The sequence below is a fragment of the Trachemys scripta genome, chromosome 3 (genome assembly GCF_013100865.1).
Source record: "Trachemys scripta elegans isolate TJP31775 chromosome 3, CAS_Tse_1.0, whole genome shotgun sequence".
NCBI lineage: Eukaryota > Metazoa > Chordata > Testudines > Emydidae > Trachemys > Trachemys scripta.
In genome coordinates this window covers 3,792,949-3,811,545 of record NC_048300.1, presented here as the reverse complement: position 1 = coordinate 3,811,545, position 18,597 = coordinate 3,792,949, and the positions used below count along the sequence as shown (strand labels likewise).

General features: G+C 51.3%; 1 protein-coding gene across 1 annotated transcript in view; it reads right to left on the bottom strand.

Annotated features, from left to right (window-relative positions):
* PPP2R5D (protein phosphatase 2 regulatory subunit B'delta) overlaps window positions 1–18,597 on the bottom strand; it is a 41,547-nt gene that overhangs the window by 12,838 nt on the left and 10,112 nt on the right. Inside the window, exons 2-12 of the mRNA XM_034763974.1 lie at window positions 18,058–18,253; window positions 16,094–16,293; window positions 15,526–15,636; window positions 14,193–14,285; window positions 12,944–13,074; window positions 12,500–12,559; window positions 11,466–11,574; window positions 10,219–10,272; window positions 6,427–6,597; window positions 2,542–2,669; window positions 126–227 (exon numbers count right to left, since the gene is read on the bottom strand). Of these exons, the coding sequence (XP_034619865.1) occupies window positions 126–227; window positions 2,542–2,669; window positions 6,427–6,597; window positions 10,219–10,272; window positions 11,466–11,574; window positions 12,500–12,559; window positions 12,944–13,074; window positions 14,193–14,285; window positions 15,526–15,636; window positions 16,094–16,162 (1,028 nt within the window). The 5' untranslated portion in view covers window positions 16,163–16,293; window positions 18,058–18,253. The remainder of the gene's footprint in view (window positions 1–125; window positions 228–2,541; window positions 2,670–6,426; window positions 6,598–10,218; window positions 10,273–11,465; window positions 11,575–12,499; window positions 12,560–12,943; window positions 13,075–14,192; window positions 14,286–15,525; window positions 15,637–16,093; window positions 16,294–18,057; window positions 18,254–18,597) is intronic.

Below are 18,597 nucleotides of genomic sequence, written 5' to 3'. Positions count from 1 at the left end.
TGACCGGAGCAACCGCTTAAACCTGACTGCTAACCATACTGGCTTGGGACTTTCCTCACACGGTCAAGGAGACTCAGATATTAGTTTAAGTCAGCTGAGGGGAGGCCCCTGCCCAAGCTACTCACTTCTGCTTCTCTGCCTTGTATTGCTGTGTGCAGTCATCAAACAGCTTCTGGTTCATCTCCATGAACAGCTTCAGGGCGTTGTAGATCAGGCCATGGATCGTCCTGCAAAGAAGGCAGAAGAGGGACACTGGGTCACAGGTAGCATCAAGTTGCCTGTCCCTTACCCTGTTGGGAAGGAGACAGACGTCACTACTGCTTGTAGGAGCTTGACCAGAGCCCTTCCTATGGTCCCAGGACTCGGTGTGAAAAGAACTGAGACCTGAATCCCTTTGATTATTCCACAGGGGGGAGCAGCTCTCTTCACAGTGACTGGGGCTGCAGTTCAATGGAGCCATAACTAGTAATGCTGCTGAGTTGGTGGTTCCCAACACAGATGTCAGCAGGAAATCAGCATTCAAGCCCCCAGGGCCTTTCCTATTGGGCATCACATAGTCAACGAAGCTAGAGATGGAAGAAGCTGGGGGCCAGCTCGGGGATTTTCCCATAGAGCTTTGTTCCACCCAGTTTTACAGCTGCATGTGATGGAGGTTTGCAATGTACCAGCCGGATTGTTTGATTTCCCCACATGGCTTCATTCCATTAGCTCAGTTCCAGTGTACAGCAGCTGCTGCAGCAAACTGGAACGTACACCACCTCTGAAGGAGGGGCACTTAACAGCAATTTGGAACCAGGAACTAGCACTGCGTGCACTGAGAGAACAAGCCACCTCCTCCTCTGGTGTCAAGGATGCTGGCATTGCGTCACGCCTTATTCACGCTACACTGTAAGCCTCTAGGGCAGGAACTGTGTCTTGTCTGAAAGCGCCCTGCCTGTCTGTGGTGCTGGGAAATCAGAACACAGATTGGAATCGTGCCCAGAAGCAGCATGGGCTAGTAGTCATGCAGTCTGGCTCCTGTAAGTCACCTTACCTCTCTGTGCTCCCTCCCCAGCCATGAAAGAGGACTCACAGTACTAATTGCCTTTGGGAACAGTTTGCAATAAAGGGATAGTTCCTAGATGTTATTTTCTGACACACACAGTGACCGAGTTGGGGGAAGGAAGGGGAGAATTTCTGGGTCCCTCAGCCCATTCTGGGAAAGCAAGGGTGGCAGCGAGAAAGATCTCAGGGAACGCAGGACTAGTAGAAAAATACCATCACAAACTGGAAAGAGGCAGAAACAGAGTACAAGCACTGCCCTGTGCTGCTCCCAGGAAGGAGAGAGAGAAAGGCGGACAAATGAGGGGGAAGATTAGACAAATGAGAAAAGAAACCTCAGAACCAATGGAAATGGCTCTGTCTAGTGGTGCAAAGCACATTTCTGAATCATGCTGGTAGAAAGGTGGCCCAAACTACATGAAGAAGTGCGTGCGTGAAAGTCCTGGTGTGAAAGTCAAGGCCACAGTACCTATTTCCTTGCCTGGTGGTGAGCATAACATTTACCCCACCCCTTAAGGGGAGCTGCAAAGGGAACAGTTCAGTTTGTGCCTCTTTCTGATTCTTTATGGCGAAGAGGCGAGCGAAAGCAGAAACAGACAATGGTTCAATAGTTTGCAAACAGTTTTTATTCGGCAGCCAATTTCTTTGTATTACAGACACTCTGAATCCCAGCTCCAGCAAGCTCCCCCTAAATTGTATTAAAAGTGCTCTAGTTTTGCCTCTTTCCAGTGTACAGGGAAGACATGAGGACGAGGGCGGCGGGGGAGAGGGGAGGGGGCTTTCCTGCCTTCTCCCCCACAGAAATATCAGGAAATGCCTCCCCGCACCAGGCTTCAGAGCCCAAGCCTGAACATTTACACAGCTATTTGTAGCGCTGTAGTGCAAGCCCGAGCTCTGAGACTTGCTGCCAGGGGTTTCTGCTGGCCCTGCAAATGTACCCAGCGGGGGTTCGGACTCTTAACCCCTATTTAACTGAAACAGCTAACAACAGTTGGAGGAAGAGCTGGGTGGTGGGTGGGACACATGAGGCTCTGGTGCCAAGCAGCAGCGGGAAGCACAACTGTGCTGTGGGTTGTGCTGTCTCAGTGCTCTCTCTGTTACCTGGCAGCTGGAGACACCAGACCAGCACATTCACCAGTGCCTCTGTTCAGCCCTGGAGGCCGCAGAGGTCTCTGCGCTCCACGGCTTGTGAAACTGAACTAGACAATCCCGACACACCTACCAGTCAGACTCCAAGGGCTAGAGATCTCGGCCATCTGACTGGGTTGGCTGAACAGCCACCCAAAATGACAAGTTCAGGCCCCGGCTGCTGTGGGCTACTTGGGTTTTTCAGATCTAGTGCACCCATCCCCTTGGTATCTGAGCTCCACGCCTCCTCTGTGCCCCAAAGCAAGCAGCAGCACCACAGTGAACTCCCCTGGAGCCAGCAGCAGGCCTGCGCGATCCTGGATGCTCACTGACTCATTCATAATGGCCCCCGGACCCACAGAAAGGACCTACTTGTTCCAGTGACTCTTGGAATTCTTGTAGAGTGCCGGGAACATGATGGGGAGAATTTTGGCTGCATTGTCGCTGATCAGGCTCATGATGTACTCGTTGTTCCAGTAGTACAGCGCTCGCTCGGCCACCTGCAGGGGGAGGGAAGCACATCTCTGTATAGGCTCCTTGCGGACAGGTCATAGGGTGCATGTGAGAATTCCACTCGTCACCAACCAGGCAAAAGTTCTGGCACTCCCCAGCCAAGAAATCAGACTCGACAGAGCTCCGGCTGAGGAGCTCGTCTTTGCCACCTCTGGCAATGGTCCTCTGCCCGGAGAGACCCAGCCCTTGGTTTCTGGTCTCTCCCCGTTTAGATTCTGCTGCATCTACACCAAGAGCTCCTCCTCTCCCCGTGCAGGGCGGGTCCTCAGGGCTATGTCCTTGGGTAGCCTCATTTGGTCACCTGGCTTCAGCTGCTATTGTTCTATCGATGACTCTCCATTCAGTCACATCTCCAACAACTCTTCCTCGTATTGTCCTGCCTCCAGCCAAAGCTCATCAAGGGCTAAAAATGGAGCTCTTTCCTCCCTGAAATCTCCCCTCCCCTCCCTGTCCAACAGGGACATTCCTCTGTGTTCTCTCTTCCTCCTGACCCTCCAAACTGACATCACTGCTAAGCCTGGTCAGTTTTTCTCCATTGCTGTCTGTCCCCAACTTCAAGACCCTCATCCAGGTCCTAACCAACTTTCACCTCCGTTACAGCAACTTCCTTCCCTTCGACCTCACTCTCTTCAACTGACCAAAAATACTGTCAAAACCATTTCCCCTGCCTGCTGCTCTGACCACATCAGACCCCTCTGCAAATCTCTCCCAAGGCTCCCTTTTGCCTTCCGTACAAAACTCAAGACCCTTGTTCTCACCTTTGGGTTCTTGCACAAATTGGATCCCACCTTAATGTTCTCGTCTCTCTCTGCTCCCTGGACCACCTTCCATATAGCTCCCTAGGCGAAGACTCCTCCCTGACCTGCTCCACAGTTCCTTTACCCTCTCCTCCTTACGCTATGCCTTCACTGCACACTTAACCCGGGTGACTGGCACTCAGGTCTCAGCACTGGGTTAGCCTACCCTGGGTGTGAGGATCCCCACTGCAAAGGCCCATCTGTGTTACTGCGTCCTCACTGTTTCTGCCCACGCCCATGTGTGTCTGGGGAGATATCCCTTTTATCAGAGACACTCTATGATTCTGTCAACTGTGGGAGAGCCTGTTGGTCCTTCAGTGGGATTGTGGGAATGGACTGGAGGACTATGTTCCAGCTCGAGTTAAAGCGGAACTCGGGTTCTAACCCACCCCTGCAGCGGAGTAAGCTAGCCCAGGGTGAAAGCACCTCCAAACCCTCTGTGGCTGCAAGGGGACTCTGGGCTAAAAGTCACATAAGGGCCTGGGTTAACTGGGCAGTAAAAATGTATCCTATGAGGGCACTTCAGCCACAGTCCTCACCCTTCCTTCAGGGGAGAGAGAAGAAACCTTCTCTCTCAACCCCCCCCCCCCCCCCCCAAACAAAACAAGCCTGTGGCTCTATCAGGCCAGGTCCCTGCATGTCCCTGCTCAGCTGCAGAGTTAGATTTAAGACCAAGAGAGAACATTGTGATCATTGGGCCTGACCTCCTGTATAACACAGGCCTTAGCATCCAGTAATTCCTGCTCTAGACTATATCTTTTAGAATATAGCTTAAGACGCCAAATGATGGGGAATCTACCACATCCTTAGGTAAGTTGTTCCAATGGTTAATTACCCTCACTGTTAAAGAAAAGAAAAGAAAAGAAAAGAAAGCCTTCTTTCTAGTCTGAATTTATCTAACTTCACATTTGAGCCGTTATATCTTGTTATGCCTTTGTCTGGTAGATTAACAAGCCAGCTCTCAGACACCTCTTCCCCATTGAGCTACTAGACCAGGGGTTGGCAACCTTTCAGAAGTGCTGTGCCGAGTCTTCATTTATTCACTCTCATTTAAGGTTTCGTGTGCCAGTAATACATTTTAACGTTTTTAGAAGGTCTCTTTCTATAGGTCTATAATATATAACTAAACTATTGTTGTATGTAAAGTAAATAAGGTTTTTAAAATGTTTAAGAAGCTTCATTTAATATTAAATTAAAATGCAGAGTCCCCTGGACCCGGGAAGTGTGAGTGCCACTGAAAATCAGCTTGCGTGCCACCTTTGGCATGCATGCCATAGGTTGCCTACCCCTGCACTAGACTATGACCAAGTCACCTCAAACTCTCTGATAAGGTAGTCTCTCACTGTAAGACAGTGTTTTCCTCACAGAGCTTTATTTTCATAGCTCTTTTCTGAACCTTCTTCGTTTTATCAACATTATTGGACACCAGAATGGGACACACTATCCCATAACGGTCTCACTAATTCTGTCCACACGCAGAGGTAAAACCACCTTCTTACCCCTACTCAATATCTCAATATCCCCCTGCTTATACAGTCAAGAATTTCCATCATGTGCCTAAGTCATTTTCAGAGTCCATGCTTTACAGGATACAGGTCCCATCCGGTCAGTGTAGCCTACAGTCTTTGTACCTAGCATTCGGCTGTATTAAAATGCATGTTGTTCAACTGAACCCAGGTGACCAAGAGGTCCAGATCATTCTATACAACTGACCCCTCCTTTTCTTTAGTTACCAGCTCACCAATTTTTATGTCACCAGCCAGTTTTACCAAAAATGATTTTACATTTTCTTCCAGATTATTGATAAAGATATTGAATAGCACTGGGCAGAGAGCCCCATCTGATGATTCCATTTACAATTACTTGTTGAGATCTATCAGTTAGCCAATTTTTAATCCATTTAACATGGGCCACAGTGACTTTGTACAGCGCCACTCTTCAGATTATCACAGGGGACTAAATCAAATGTCTCTCAGACATCTAAGCAATTTATGTCAACACCATTACCTTTGTCAACTAAATTTGTAATATCATAAAAAAACCTGTATCACATTAATTCAACAAGACCTATTTTCCACAAAACCCATGTTGATTGGCATTAATTATTTTGCCATCCTTTAATTCCTGACCTTCTTGATGTGTGCCTGCTTTTGCGTGGCATCTACCTACACTGTGAGTTGTGTGGGGAAGAGACCATGTATCTGTGAAACGCACGTCACATAGATGGCAAACAAGAGGCAATGCAGAGGAAGGGTGTGGAGAGGGGCAGCTGCTGAATGACTCGATCCCAAAACTACCAGGCGTGCCCCTCAGCACTGTATCACGGTGTTAACATTTCCACCTTCCCCAGCTACCCTTGGTATCCCTCAAATGGAACCATCAAGTGACCCTGAAGATCTTCCATCCTTCCTGCTCTCCCCCTCTTCAATCTCCACAATGGATGATCTGCTGCCCCAGAGCCAGGCCAGTGCAAAGTATCCTTTCTGCGGGCATGCAACACTGAGAATCCTCATAAGAACAGAAAGTCTCATTGGCTGATCATCCTCCAGTGCAGCAGACAAGTAGATAATTTGATTTCAAAAGGGCCTGGACACAGTACTCAGGGACAGGAGGAACCCCACAGATCAGACTGGCCACTTACGAGAGGCAGCACAAGATCCCCACGCTAGCCCCTCAATGTTGTAACACTCATGGCTGGGGAAAACACTATCAGTAGCTTGGGAGGACATTCACAGTCATCCTACTCCTAGACTATTGGTCTGGTGGCTCACTAATGCCTCCTGTTTTTGTGCCATCCTCAGGAGTCATCCTGATCACTGCTGCCACTAAATTTACCATCGATTCTGCTAGTGATCACAGAAGCACGCTCCAGAATCTCAGCTTCACCCTAAAAACAGGACCCGGGTGCAAAGCAATGCCAGGTGGTCTTGCTGAGCCTGGAACCTACCTGGAAGTGTGGGCTGGAAACACACTTGGCCAGCTGCCTGAACAGGGGCTCCATGACCTTCACGAACTCGGAGGGCTCGATCACATCCAGTATTTCCTCCAGCTCGTTCAGAAACATCACCTCCTTGGGACTGTGCGTTTTCGGCCAAAACTTCAGCAAGCCCACAATCACCTGAGCAGGTAAAGAAAGGAGCTTGGGAGCAGAGTGCAAACCTATTGGCACTGCTGTCTAGCCCCTCAGCCACAGAACCCCAGCACAGCCACATCCCATGCACATCAGCAGACGCAGGGCCCGTACATATGGACTCAGTCGGGTTAGGCATACAAATCACCAGCTCTTTCATGCCTCTGAACCCCACCCCTCCCCCCCAGCTCTGCATCCAGAGACCCTCCACCAGCACAGAGGCCTCGAACTGCTCTGTCCTCCCAGACCTTAGGAGGTACTAAAGAGGGCCCCATCAAGGTATTTGGCTCTCAGAATCCCAGCGTCTGGGGCAGTCCTTGGAACTATATGTTGCAGGACAGGCACTGGGTGAACTCTCTTCTGGACTCTCCTCCTCAACTCTGAAGCGGCACAGCTTCCCTTGCTGCTCCACTCCTCTCCCTACCTTGCCAACGCCACTGACTACCTGTCCAGCACACAGACCCTCTGGGCTCCAGACCCGGAAGCTGAAGGCACCTATATCACCTGGCACCTACCCCCACATTTCCCTGCAGGCAGCCTGGACAGGATATGGCTGCACAGAGAGGCGGAGTGCCTAGACGCTAGCTCTGCCCAGGAGCACTACCTAGCAGCAGACATAGCTCCTTCTTCCGTGGATACACCCTCTTGTTCTGCTCAGGTGCTCACCATTCCCATCAGCATGGTGGCTGACAGCCTTCTCAAGCTAGGGCACTAAGCAAAGAGACTACTTCCCCCCACCCCAGCTCCTTCCCAAGCAGAGGAAAGCTGCCCAGGTAGTGAATGGGTTTTCTGATAAGTTAATGTGCTTGGTGGTGTTCTTGGAGAAGGCAGGTTGAAGAGGGGGAGCCCTGCATTTGGGCCAAAAAGTTCCTTCTGAGCTTTGGCTTCACCCACTTTGGGACTAGCCCGTGTCCTAAGGGTTCAGACTATACAGGGAAAAGTGATCATCGCCTGCTTTTCACTTTGTCCCCACGAGAACAAGGGGCCACTCAAAGTGACATGCTGGTGAATAGAGAGCAACGGAGAGAAATTCTGCTTCCCAAGAAATGCAGCTGCCCTGTGGCGCTCACGGCCGCAGGAGACTCAGGACAGGGACTGGAGACTTTTATGAACAGTCGTGTTTGTTGTATGGATGTGCAGATTCAGACGATCAAAACTGATGTTTCAGAGTGTAAACTAATCACCAAGGGGTCAGAACGGAAGTTCTCGTCCAAATGCAAGATCGTACCATTTACCGAGTGCAATGGGGGATTCCACTGTCACCTGAGGCATCAGGTACTGGCAGGGGAGGAATTCTGGACTCAATGTATCATGATCTGGCTAACCTATTGTCCCAAAAGGGATGTGACAAATCCACTGAACGCCAAATACCAATGCTCAGTGCCTTCTAGATCAGAATCCAAATGCACTGAGTGAAAGTTTTAGCCACTCACTTCCAAATCAAATCTCTTTCTGAAACAGATACAGCCACACGTTGCAGAGTCTGCCGTTTGAACATTCATTTGGGAGAGATGCATTGCATGAAAACTGCACACGCTGGCTTCAAACAGAACGGTTTGCAAGAGCAGTTCTCCTAGCTAACACTGTTTGTAGTTCAACAACAGAGCTTATGAAGCCGAAGTGTCAGTGGATGTTCAGAGAGCTTACACACTGTTCAGCTAGCACTGGTCAAAGCTGAACATAGCACTCATGGCTGCAGTGCCTGGTTGGTGCTGCACAACTGAAAACATTTTGGAAACGCCAGCCTTTCACCAATTCCTAGGAGAAGCCTGAAACGCTGAGCTTAGCCCGGCAAGCAGCCTGAGGGAACAGCAGAGGGCACAGCAGCAAGAGGAAGGCTGCTTGCATGATGTTTCCACCGTTCCAAGGGCTCTGCAAGGCAGGGACAGCTCGGTGTCCACGGCACTGGTAGTTTTGCCATTCAATCAATAACTAGTTTCAGTGACTCCAAAGGCAGTTTTCCCTAGAGCTAAGGTTGGGTGAGATGCACAGGAGTTGGTCTTTGCTTTGTTTGGTTATCACCAATACTGTCATTCTGGAGCACGTTTATTCAGCAAGATTCGGTGGGGCAGCTCTTGTGTCATGGATGAAGGACAAACAAGGCAGGGATCAAGCACACAAGCACCACATGAGGTCCCAGGTTACTAAGGCTTGGATACTTTTACACAAACACACCGTGCGTTCTGTGATGATGCTGCCTTGTCTTCACAGAATCGGTTTGGTCGGACTTGATACAATGCCCCTTGCAGTGAGTGGGAGTCCTACCATGGGCACCGAATCAGGCCTTTGCTCACTGATTTGCAAAATTCAGTAATGAGTCTTCGCATTGTCAGTAAGGATCTACCACGCTTTGCTGTGTGAATGCACAGCAAGAACCCCCCAGAAATTCTCTGCTTCCCTCCCCCATCTCAGCAGCTCCAATACTTTGAGTGGCAGGCTTAGCTAGATCTCACTCGCCTGGGATCAGCAGGGCGGTGAATTACCTGGCACAGGAGACATGTGCTTCCCCTGGCAGTGAGTATATGGATGACTTGGGGGAGTGAGTGGGAGGGCAGGAGGAGGCCTATTTCCAGAACCTGCAGTGTGGGAATGCTGGAGCTAGAATGTGCAAATGGCTGAACACAGGCAGGCTAATTGTCAGTGCGCAGCTTTGCCAGCTCAGGTGCAACACAATCCAAGCTGTAAATATGAGTAATTAAAATGCCATTTCCATGCGCAAGCCAGTAGCCGTCTGCCAGAGCTGAGCCTGTGTAGAATAGAGCCACGTATGACAAATCTCCACACTCTGCCCTGAGGAGCGGAGCCCTTGATCTTCCTCTCACACCCTCTGTCCCGTCAGCATTGCTCTGCTTAGTGTTATTGTGGGTCTGCAGAGCCACAATGCAGGACACAATCTGGGCCCTGTTTGCGCCAGAGCACCACACTGTACAAATTCAGTCTTCAGCAGCATTACAACTTGAAGGCAAACTCAGCTGTCAGGATTCAATGTCCTGGAGGTGAACTGGCAGGAGGGGATACGATAAGGAGGCTCCAACAGCTCCGTAAAACAAAGCCCACCCCTCCACAAGGGGCAGCTCACGCAGGCTAAACAGACCTTTCTGTCTCCAGTTTCTACACCCTCTCCCGTGGTCTTCTGACCCGCTCTAGTGGTTTAGATTGGATCTCAACCACCCGCAGTTCCCTATAAACTCTTGCTGGTTTCTTCGGCTGTCCGATTCCCAAGCATCTTCTCATGGCAGAAGCTGTGTAGCCAGAAGGGGAGTTGCCATGAGAGGGTCTTTGCACGCTTTGCATTCTGCTACAGCTGGACTGGAATCATACACGACAGACTCACTCCTAGCTGTGCTCTGCTTGCTCATGTCTCGTTTCCAAACTGCTCAGCCCCCAAAGCCTGCCTGGCTGTGTGTATCTAGTCCTGCCCTGTGCTTGTGACATGTCAGATGACCGATACCCCTCTGCAGGCCAGCTCCAGTGAGCAACAAATCCAACTTATGCCAGGTCTCTTTGGAGTGGGGTCAGAGTAACTTAGCTGCTAAAGTGTCTAGAAATGATCTTGTGATGTGAACTGGGGCCGTGGCTGACATGCCAAAGCCAAGCAAGGGCACTCACCGGTTCAGTCAAGCTGCTGTCTTTCTCCAGGAACTGCACAACACAGTACGCCAACTGCAAGGAAAACACAGCTCATTTGGAACTCCTCTCTTGGCTAAGCAGACGGCAAGCAGCACTTACCACGGCCCTTGGCAGCATGCCAGGTCAGACCTGCTCCAGCGTGTGTGCCTGGCAACCTGCAGCAGCTCAAAGTGACTGATAGCGAATGGGGAGCTTGTCTCTGTTAGGCCAAGCAGAAGAACTCTGGGCTTTGGGAGCCAGAAGCTCTGAGTTCTGTCCCTCATGTTCCACCAGGTGTAGTTTGTGGCCACATGTTCACAAGCAGCAGGCAGCACACACACAGATCTGTGGCTACAGACAGGTAGATGAATAGATTCTAAGGCTGGAAGGGACCACTGTGAACATTTAGTCTGACCTCCTGTATAACCCAGGCCACAGGACTTCGCAGAATTAATTCCTGGGTGAACTCGAGCAGGTTTCTTAGAAAAACATCCCATCTCCATTTAAAAACTGCCAGTGACAAATTGAGCAACTGAAAAGCCCTCCCCTCCCCTCCCCTCTCAAAACATGGTCAAGGAAGCAAGAGAGCTTCACCATTCAGATCTGGGCTTTTGTCCTGTATTCTCCCTAGATCGGCAAGGACCTTGCCTCCATATCTGTCTAAGTACACAGCACACACACACACACAGGGGCTGGGGAATGGAACTCGGGGCCTTCAACTCTCTGAATACAAGGGTAGGAGCGAGTAGCAGATATTTAAGGATAAGGTCCAGATAGTTAAAGGTATTTAGGCATTCTGCACTCAGTGTTGCAATGCCTGACTGATTTAGGAACCTAAATCTAAAGTGATTTAGGCACCCAGGAGTCAAAATCCCATTGATGGTCGATAGGATTTAGGCTGCTAAATCAGTCAGGCATTGCAATGCTGAGCGCAGCAAGGCCTAAATACCCGTAAAAAAATCATCCATGAGCTTCCAACCGTTGAGGATGAGTAGGGCTGACGTTCAAGCCAGCAGAGGACACTGCCCAGGAGCAAGAGGCAGCAAGTTAACAGACACGGGTGAAGGAGGCCAGGGCCAGACAGCTCAAAGCACATGCCGGGGGGTGAGAGGAACAGTCAGGCGTCAGAGGGGGTGAACGTACAGAGGCCAGAACCGCCGCTGCCAGGTTTTGATAAGCGAAGCCTGGTGGTGGTTGTAAATAAGCCTGAGTGTTTGACCTATCCAGTAACTGACAGGGCCTCTCACCTGTGGGTGGTAGACACTCAGCGATTTCACCTTGTGCAAAGGTAGCAAGACCCGGATGAGGAACATCTTGTGCTCTTCCTTCAGAGGCAAAGCGAACCCATTGATTATACTGAGTAGGGGAAGGGAAGAGAGACAGGACAGAGTCAGGTACTACTGAGTATGTACCAGAGCAACCACAGCATAAAAACAGCCCCAGCCCTATCACTCCACATTAACATCTCCAGGAAGCACCTTGCTTCAGGGCTGCAGTCACTAGGGCCCCAGCCCCAGGGGACCCTGAAAATGTGTCCTGAAAAGCACATTCCCTCCAGTGAAGGCCAATCACATGCAGAGTGGGAAATCCCACATCACAGCGTGAGCTGGGCCTTTAAGAGGGTTGGGGCTCAGCTGCCCCCATGCCACACTTAGCTCCAGGAGATGAGTTCTGCAGTAATGTGTTAAGGATCACATGATTAAGCGAGGCTGGCTGGGGAGCCGAACCGAGATGGACTCTGGGGTGAGCACCCTGGCAGTAGTGCTCTACAGAAGAGCAGGAGGACTGGAGTGTTGGAAGAGGCCCTGGGAAGGAGACGCAGGAGCATGGTTGAGGCTATGGGGCAGAAAGCCCAGCTGTTCAGAGTTCCCTGGGCTGGGATTCCACCTAGGCGGGCAGGTCTGGGTCCCTCCTGCGCTGCCACTTGACGTGATGTTGCAGTGACCTCTAAACAGAAGGGATATGGAGAGACTGGGCAGAGCCCGGCAGAAGAGTGGCTGAGGATGGAAGGGCTGTGCCCAGACTGGAGAGGGGCACTCTTTACCTGTGCCTGTGTTTGGACCCGGATACCCGGGAAGGAGCAGACTTGTGTAAACTGTGCTGGAAGGCTGAGAGAACCAACATGTGTGAGGGGAAACTGAGGTAGCAGATGGGCCTGAAGGCAGATTGGATAAGTCCCTGCTACACCACACAATACACTAGGTGAGGTCCCACCCTGCTCAGCAGCCCTGGAGCTCCTAGCAGTGGCAGAAGAAACACAGAAAGGGAGAAATGCCCTTACCTGCCCAAGATCTCCAGCAGCTCTGCAATCCCATTGTGATGCTCTGTTTCATAGATAAACCTGAGAAGAGGGGAGGGGGATGGGAGAGGAGAGGAGTCATTGCCAAGCACAGGACACAGCTCCCCGAAAGAGATGACAGGATTGTCCACGCTACACAAGAGTAGGTAAGGGATCAGCCCAGGCTCCCAGATCCGCAGCGGGCTGCTTTGGGGCATGGCCGGGGGAAGAAAGCTCTACCATTTCCCACATCAGTCAGAGGCATTCCGCACGACTGAATCCTCACTACCCTTGTAGCACAGGCAAATACTATCCCCATGTCCAGAGACACAGCCTAACTCGCCCAGTCACTGGCGGGGCCGGGAACAGACGGACTGCTCCGGCTTTGCTTCCCCCAGGTCCTCCAACCCCGTTCCCAGCATCGCTGGGCCTGGCAGAACAGCTCACCTGTAAAAGATGTTGTTGATCTGTCGCCTCACGTACGCTCGCAGGCCCAGGAACTTCCCGTAAATCCGGTGTAAGATGGTCTTCAGGAAGTCCCGCTCTCTGGGATCTTCACTGTCGAACAAATCCAGCAGCTGTGGAAAGAGGGATTCAGTTAGTCCTGAGGCGCTCTCCCCTGGACATGGGCTGCGACCGCACAGGGGAAAGCGTCTGCTCATCAGTGTAAGTAGGTTCCAGTTTGGAGCGCACCCCTCTGCACGCAGTGCACGCTGGTGCCTCCCCACGGTCAGCCACGTCTAGTGTCGCTAGCAGCTGCTCAGAGCTAAGGCTGGGACAGGGCCGGCTCCTGAGTTTGCCTCTCCTCACGCAGCCCAGCTCTAGGGCGGGGGAAACCCTTGCTGCTCTCCCAGTCCCTCGGGGACCTGCTCTTTGGAAGCAGCTTCTAGAGTGAGTTTCAATGGCAGCAACCCATGCAGGTTCCCCTAGCACTGAGCATCCCCAAGAGCTCCTCCACTGAGGGCATGGGGGAAGGTGGAGCTGCCCAAACACTGTATAAGAACATAGGAGCAGCAAGACGGGGTCAGACCAACGGTCCATCTAGCCCAGTGTCCTGTCTTCCGACAGTGCCCAATGCCAGGTGCCCCAGAGGGAGTGAAGAAAACAGGTTATCATCAAGTGATCCATTTCCTGTCGCCCATTCCCAGCTTCTAGCAAACAGAGGCTAGGGACACCATCCCTGCCCACCTGGGCTAATAGCTATTGATGGACCTATCCTCCATGAACTTATCTAGTTCTTTTTTGGACCCTGTTATAATCTTGGCTTTCATAATATCCTCTGGCAAAGAGTTCCACAGGTTAACTGTGTGTTGTGTGAAGAAATACTTCCTTTTTGTTGTTGTTGTTTTAAACCTGCTGCCTATTAATTTCATTTGGTGACCCCTACTTCTTGTGTTATGAGAAGGAATAAATAACACTTATTTAGTTTCTCCACACCCGTCATGATTTTATAGACCTCTATCAGATCCCCCCTTAGTAGTTTCTTTTCCAAGCTGAAAAGTCCCAGTCTTGTTAATCTCTCCTCATATGAAAGCTGTTCCATACCCCTAATCATTTTTGTTGCCCTTCTCTGAACTAAGCCTACTACCCATCTCCTCTGAGGAGGCCATGGGGGCTGCTTGAGCAGCGATACGCAGCATGTCTGCTAAACACCCCTTCACGAGAGCATGGGGCGGGGGAAGCTGGAACTACTTACTGACAATACAAACTTCTGGTCAATGTATTTCTTGGCTATATTTGGCTGAAAGTCGGGCGACTCCAGGAACCGCAGGAAGAATTCATACACCAGCTGAGGAGAGCAAGAGGGGGCTTTTTAAAAAAAGAAAAGCTTTACTTAATTCTTCATGCTTTACACACGTCAACGATGTTCCTTTTCCCATCCGATCAGTAAAAGGCTAAAGATTTTGAATGGTGGCTTGTTACAGCAGGTGTCACCAGCGCTAATGTGCCAGGAAACAATTAACAGTTCAATGTTCTAACAGTGGAGAAGAGTTTTGTTAGCATCTGACGCCTGAGCCCCACCCCCTTTACCAACACAACACACATCCCTAGGTATGCTGCACCAATGGATAATTACCCCACATGGTTACAAAATTGTCTCTCGTTTCCACTGTGAGTATTTCTCACTTCAACTTCCAGCCACTGGCTCGTCTGTCTGCCTTTGTCTGCTAGATCAAACAGCCCTCTGCTAACAGATACCATCACTGTGCGTAGGTACTTGCAGAACCTGATCTGATCAAGTTCTCTTAACCTTCTCTCCGAGCTCTGTTGCTAGATTGATTTTTTTTTTTATTGCTGTTTCCACCACATCCCCTTTTCCTCAGAATACTACTCAGTTTTCAATACGTATCCGTGTCCATGCCTGAGGAACGGTGGCTCTGTGGGCATCTAGAAGAGAGTCCGTGAGCACTTCCCAGTTTGTGCTCTCATGTCTCTGCTGAAATGTTTGCTCCCCATCAGTTTTGCTTATAATTATGTTTGCCGGCTAAAGTGTTAAGTAAACTGGGTCTGGGTGTCCAAGCATGGCTCTTATGGGGACCAAATAGGCCCCACCCACTGAGGAGGCTGGAGGCTCCTGGCCAGCAGGCTTGGGCGGGGGGGGGGAGAGGAAGAAGCAGCAGCACTGGTTCCTCTCGTGGGAGCTGCCTCTCACCCTCCTGGGCCACAGGGAGGGGAGCAGAGGCTTGGGGCTTCTGAGAGAGAGAAAAAATGAAGGGGGGATTCCCAAAGGTCCTAACTTCAAAAATGCAAGACCCCCTAAGCTCCTTAGAATAGCCGTTCGTTCCCAGCCCGCACCAACATCCCTGGGGCTAAGCTGCAGAATCCAAGGCCTCATTTCCTGTGCTGACCCCCAAGGAAAGGGAGGGTAAAAGTATCCGCAGGGGGAGGATATTTGAAATCTGTTCTTGGAAAGCTCAGTACCTTCCCTCCCACTCCTACCTCTTGGCATTCATCACCTGGCCAGGCGGCCCCTTGCAATCCATTCACCCACCGTGACCTGGAAATGAGGCTGGCAGACTCTCTCTCACCTGGAGGTGTGGCCAGGCAGCTTCTAGTGTGGGTTCATCCTCCTCGGGGTCAAACTCTGCTCCGGTTGGATTGGACGAGGGGGGGAGGGTCCGGAAGAGGTTCACTGAAAACTGAAGTGAGAAGGCAGATGAGTGACCTTTCCACACCTTCCCTTTGGCCCACGGACACTGACATTCTCGCAGTGCCCAGAGCTGATGCTCTTTATAACTGTTCCCAAACACCTCTCGCTCTGGAGGCCAAAGGGTTACAGCCGCCATGCTGATGTCAAACACCTCCAGTGCTATCTGTGCTGCGGACAAACGCCTTTGACAGCTCTATACCTCGCCTATTCCCCCACCCTCCACCCACACACCCCAGTCATTCTCTGGATGGCTAATAAGGGTCCAAAGATGTCATGGTCATGTTCCTCCTGAGCAAGTTATTCTTCCTCTCTCCAGCTGCCCCATTTATGCCTCTCACTACGTCCAATTTCTAGGCATGCAGACAGAAGCCTCTTCCAGTCCTGAGTGCCCTGGCACCTGCTGGGGGGCGATCAAAGAAAACCGGCCATAGTCCTGCTAGTCCTACCATGATGACAGCTTCAGGGTAGATGGCCTCGGTGACGACATCCCGGTTATGCGTGATGTACTCCACCATCTCATTGAGACCAGCTCGCTTCACCTCCTTGAACTTCAAGTCACTGAGTGGGTCGGAGATGAAGTCGAAGAGAACACAGCATTGTCGCAGCTTCTGTATGAAGAGCTCTTCTCGTTCATGAGCGGGAGCATCTGGCAGGGACAGCAAAGCATGTTTCACCTCTGTGCTAACAACTCCCAGGCAGAACATCTATCTACGGTACTTACACAGCCTCCACTGCTGTAGTACCAAGAGCCTCAGTATGTACTGTATTTATCCTCACGGGAGGCAGGGAAGTGCTGTTATCCCCATTATACAGATGGGGAACTGAGGCAGACAGACAGACTAAGGCTTGGTCTACACTGGAAAGTGTTACCAGTTATACAAATCTAGTTACACACACACACACACACTCTGGTATATGAGTGGCTTCCCAAGCAACGTAATGTAAACTGAAAAGAGGCTCTCTTACACTGGAATAAGAGTGTCCACATGCGGGCTCTCATCTACCACAGTCTGTGTAGCTTTCACCTCCTTTTAGGATATGCCTATACGGCTATCAAGGGGCATGACTGCAACTCATGTAGACACACCGAGCTAGCTTTAAATCTAGCTAGCTGCGGGACTGCCACGGGCTATCCCCATGACTAATTACCAGGGTTCTGGCAGGCTTGGCCAGCCTATGCCGAAGCACGTACTGCCACGACTTCGCTGCTCCGGTCCCCGAGCTAGCTAGATTAAAGCCTGCTCAGTATGGCCACTCGAGCCACAATCACCCCCTGGGATTGCAACATAGACACGGCCCGTGATAGTGCTATGTCACGGGGTGAACTAAACTCCCCTCTTACCTGCATCTGTGTTCTTCTCAGAACATATGACAAGTGGCTGCGAGCGAGGCAGCAAGCAGGAAATAGAAGGCAGGTCCCTGCTCCCCAATAAACAGGGAGATCTGGAGAGTACAACAGCCCGCGGCAGGGTGAGGGGTGCGCAAGAGATAGTCACTGTGGTCTGGGTGGGTCTACACTGGGGTTCCCAGTTGAGAGGGAGTTGAGAAAGCAGGTGAGCCAGGCTGGGAAGCAGCTCTGGAGGAACAACCAAGTAGAATGTGGAGGCTGACGTGAATGGCCCCTTTGCTGCACAGGGGCCCAGGTCTGGAGCCCAGGGTAGAGGTGGAACCTAGACTCTCCTACTCCTTAGCTGCACCACCTTTGGAGGGGGAATGTAGATAAGCCCCACAGTCACGGGGAGGAGCTCTGTAAACCCCTAGTAGCAAGGGGAAGTGCTCTAAACTCCTGGGAGAAGCCTGAGGGCACACACTGATGCTAAAGAGAGAGCTGTGGCTGGACCTGCTGGAGCCCCTATCGGTCTGGCAGAACACTCACGGGGTTCCTTCTGCTTCCTCTGAACGGGGAGGGCTCATACTGTGGTTGCAGGGCTCAGCTACTGCCTATCACACCGACCACTATTGTCTCATTGTTTGCTTGTACTTCCCATCTGTCTACGCCCATTTGTCATCTCTGGTCCTCGGGCAGGGACTGTCTTTTTGTTCTGGGTTTGTGCAGCGCCTAGCACAGGGAGGGGCCTATGGGAATAGAAACAACAAGCTACCCCATCACCAGAGGGGGACGGGGGCAGCATAAGGACACTGTGACCCAGCTGCAGCCAGACAGCAATGGGCAAGGAACCCTGGATCCTCGGTTGTAGCTCCGCACTGGAAGCTCTCCGCCCCCAATGGCTGAGGAAGTGGCAGCTGCTTTCACTATGGCTCTGCAGGCATCAAGGCTAGCATGACTATTGCTGGGCTGTCTCCAAAGTGACCGCGGAACTGCGGCTGTTCTGCCTCGAGAAGGTGTCCAGCGAGCCAGGCAGACCTGAGACTTAAGACATGCGCACCCCCAAACCTGCTATGTCCTTACCTTTGAGGGCAGGGAGCTTTTGCAGTTCCCTGTTTTTGGTCAGGTTGAAGCGGGAGGAGCTGTGCCGTCGCTCCTTCTTTACAATCTGGGGTCCTCCGGAGTACTTGATCTTATTCAGCTGCGTTGGCGGGGGGGTGCTGTTACTGGGGCGCTTATTCGAAGTCGGTGGTGGCGGCTGCTGCTGCTGCTGCTGGACCTGACGGGAGAGATCAAGAAGAGAATAGGACAACCCAGAGCCCCAGATCTCACGTTTGCAACCCGATCCACAAGCATGTGGTGGGCTATAGTTTCACAGGTTGTTTACCAAGACGAGACAGTGTCAGCCTCTTCTTGAACTGAAGAACATCTAGCAGCTCGAATTATGGGGAAAACACAGGGGGGCCTAGACAATAACTCAGAGCAGGGTCCAGCAATCATGCCACGTATACATGGCAACTACAGCAAGTTTGTGTCCATCTGCGTTGAATGTCCCTCTTGCTATTGGCCGCTGGGAGCATTCAGTCGCTAATTCTAATCTTGGCGTGCTGCTTTTTCCCCTAA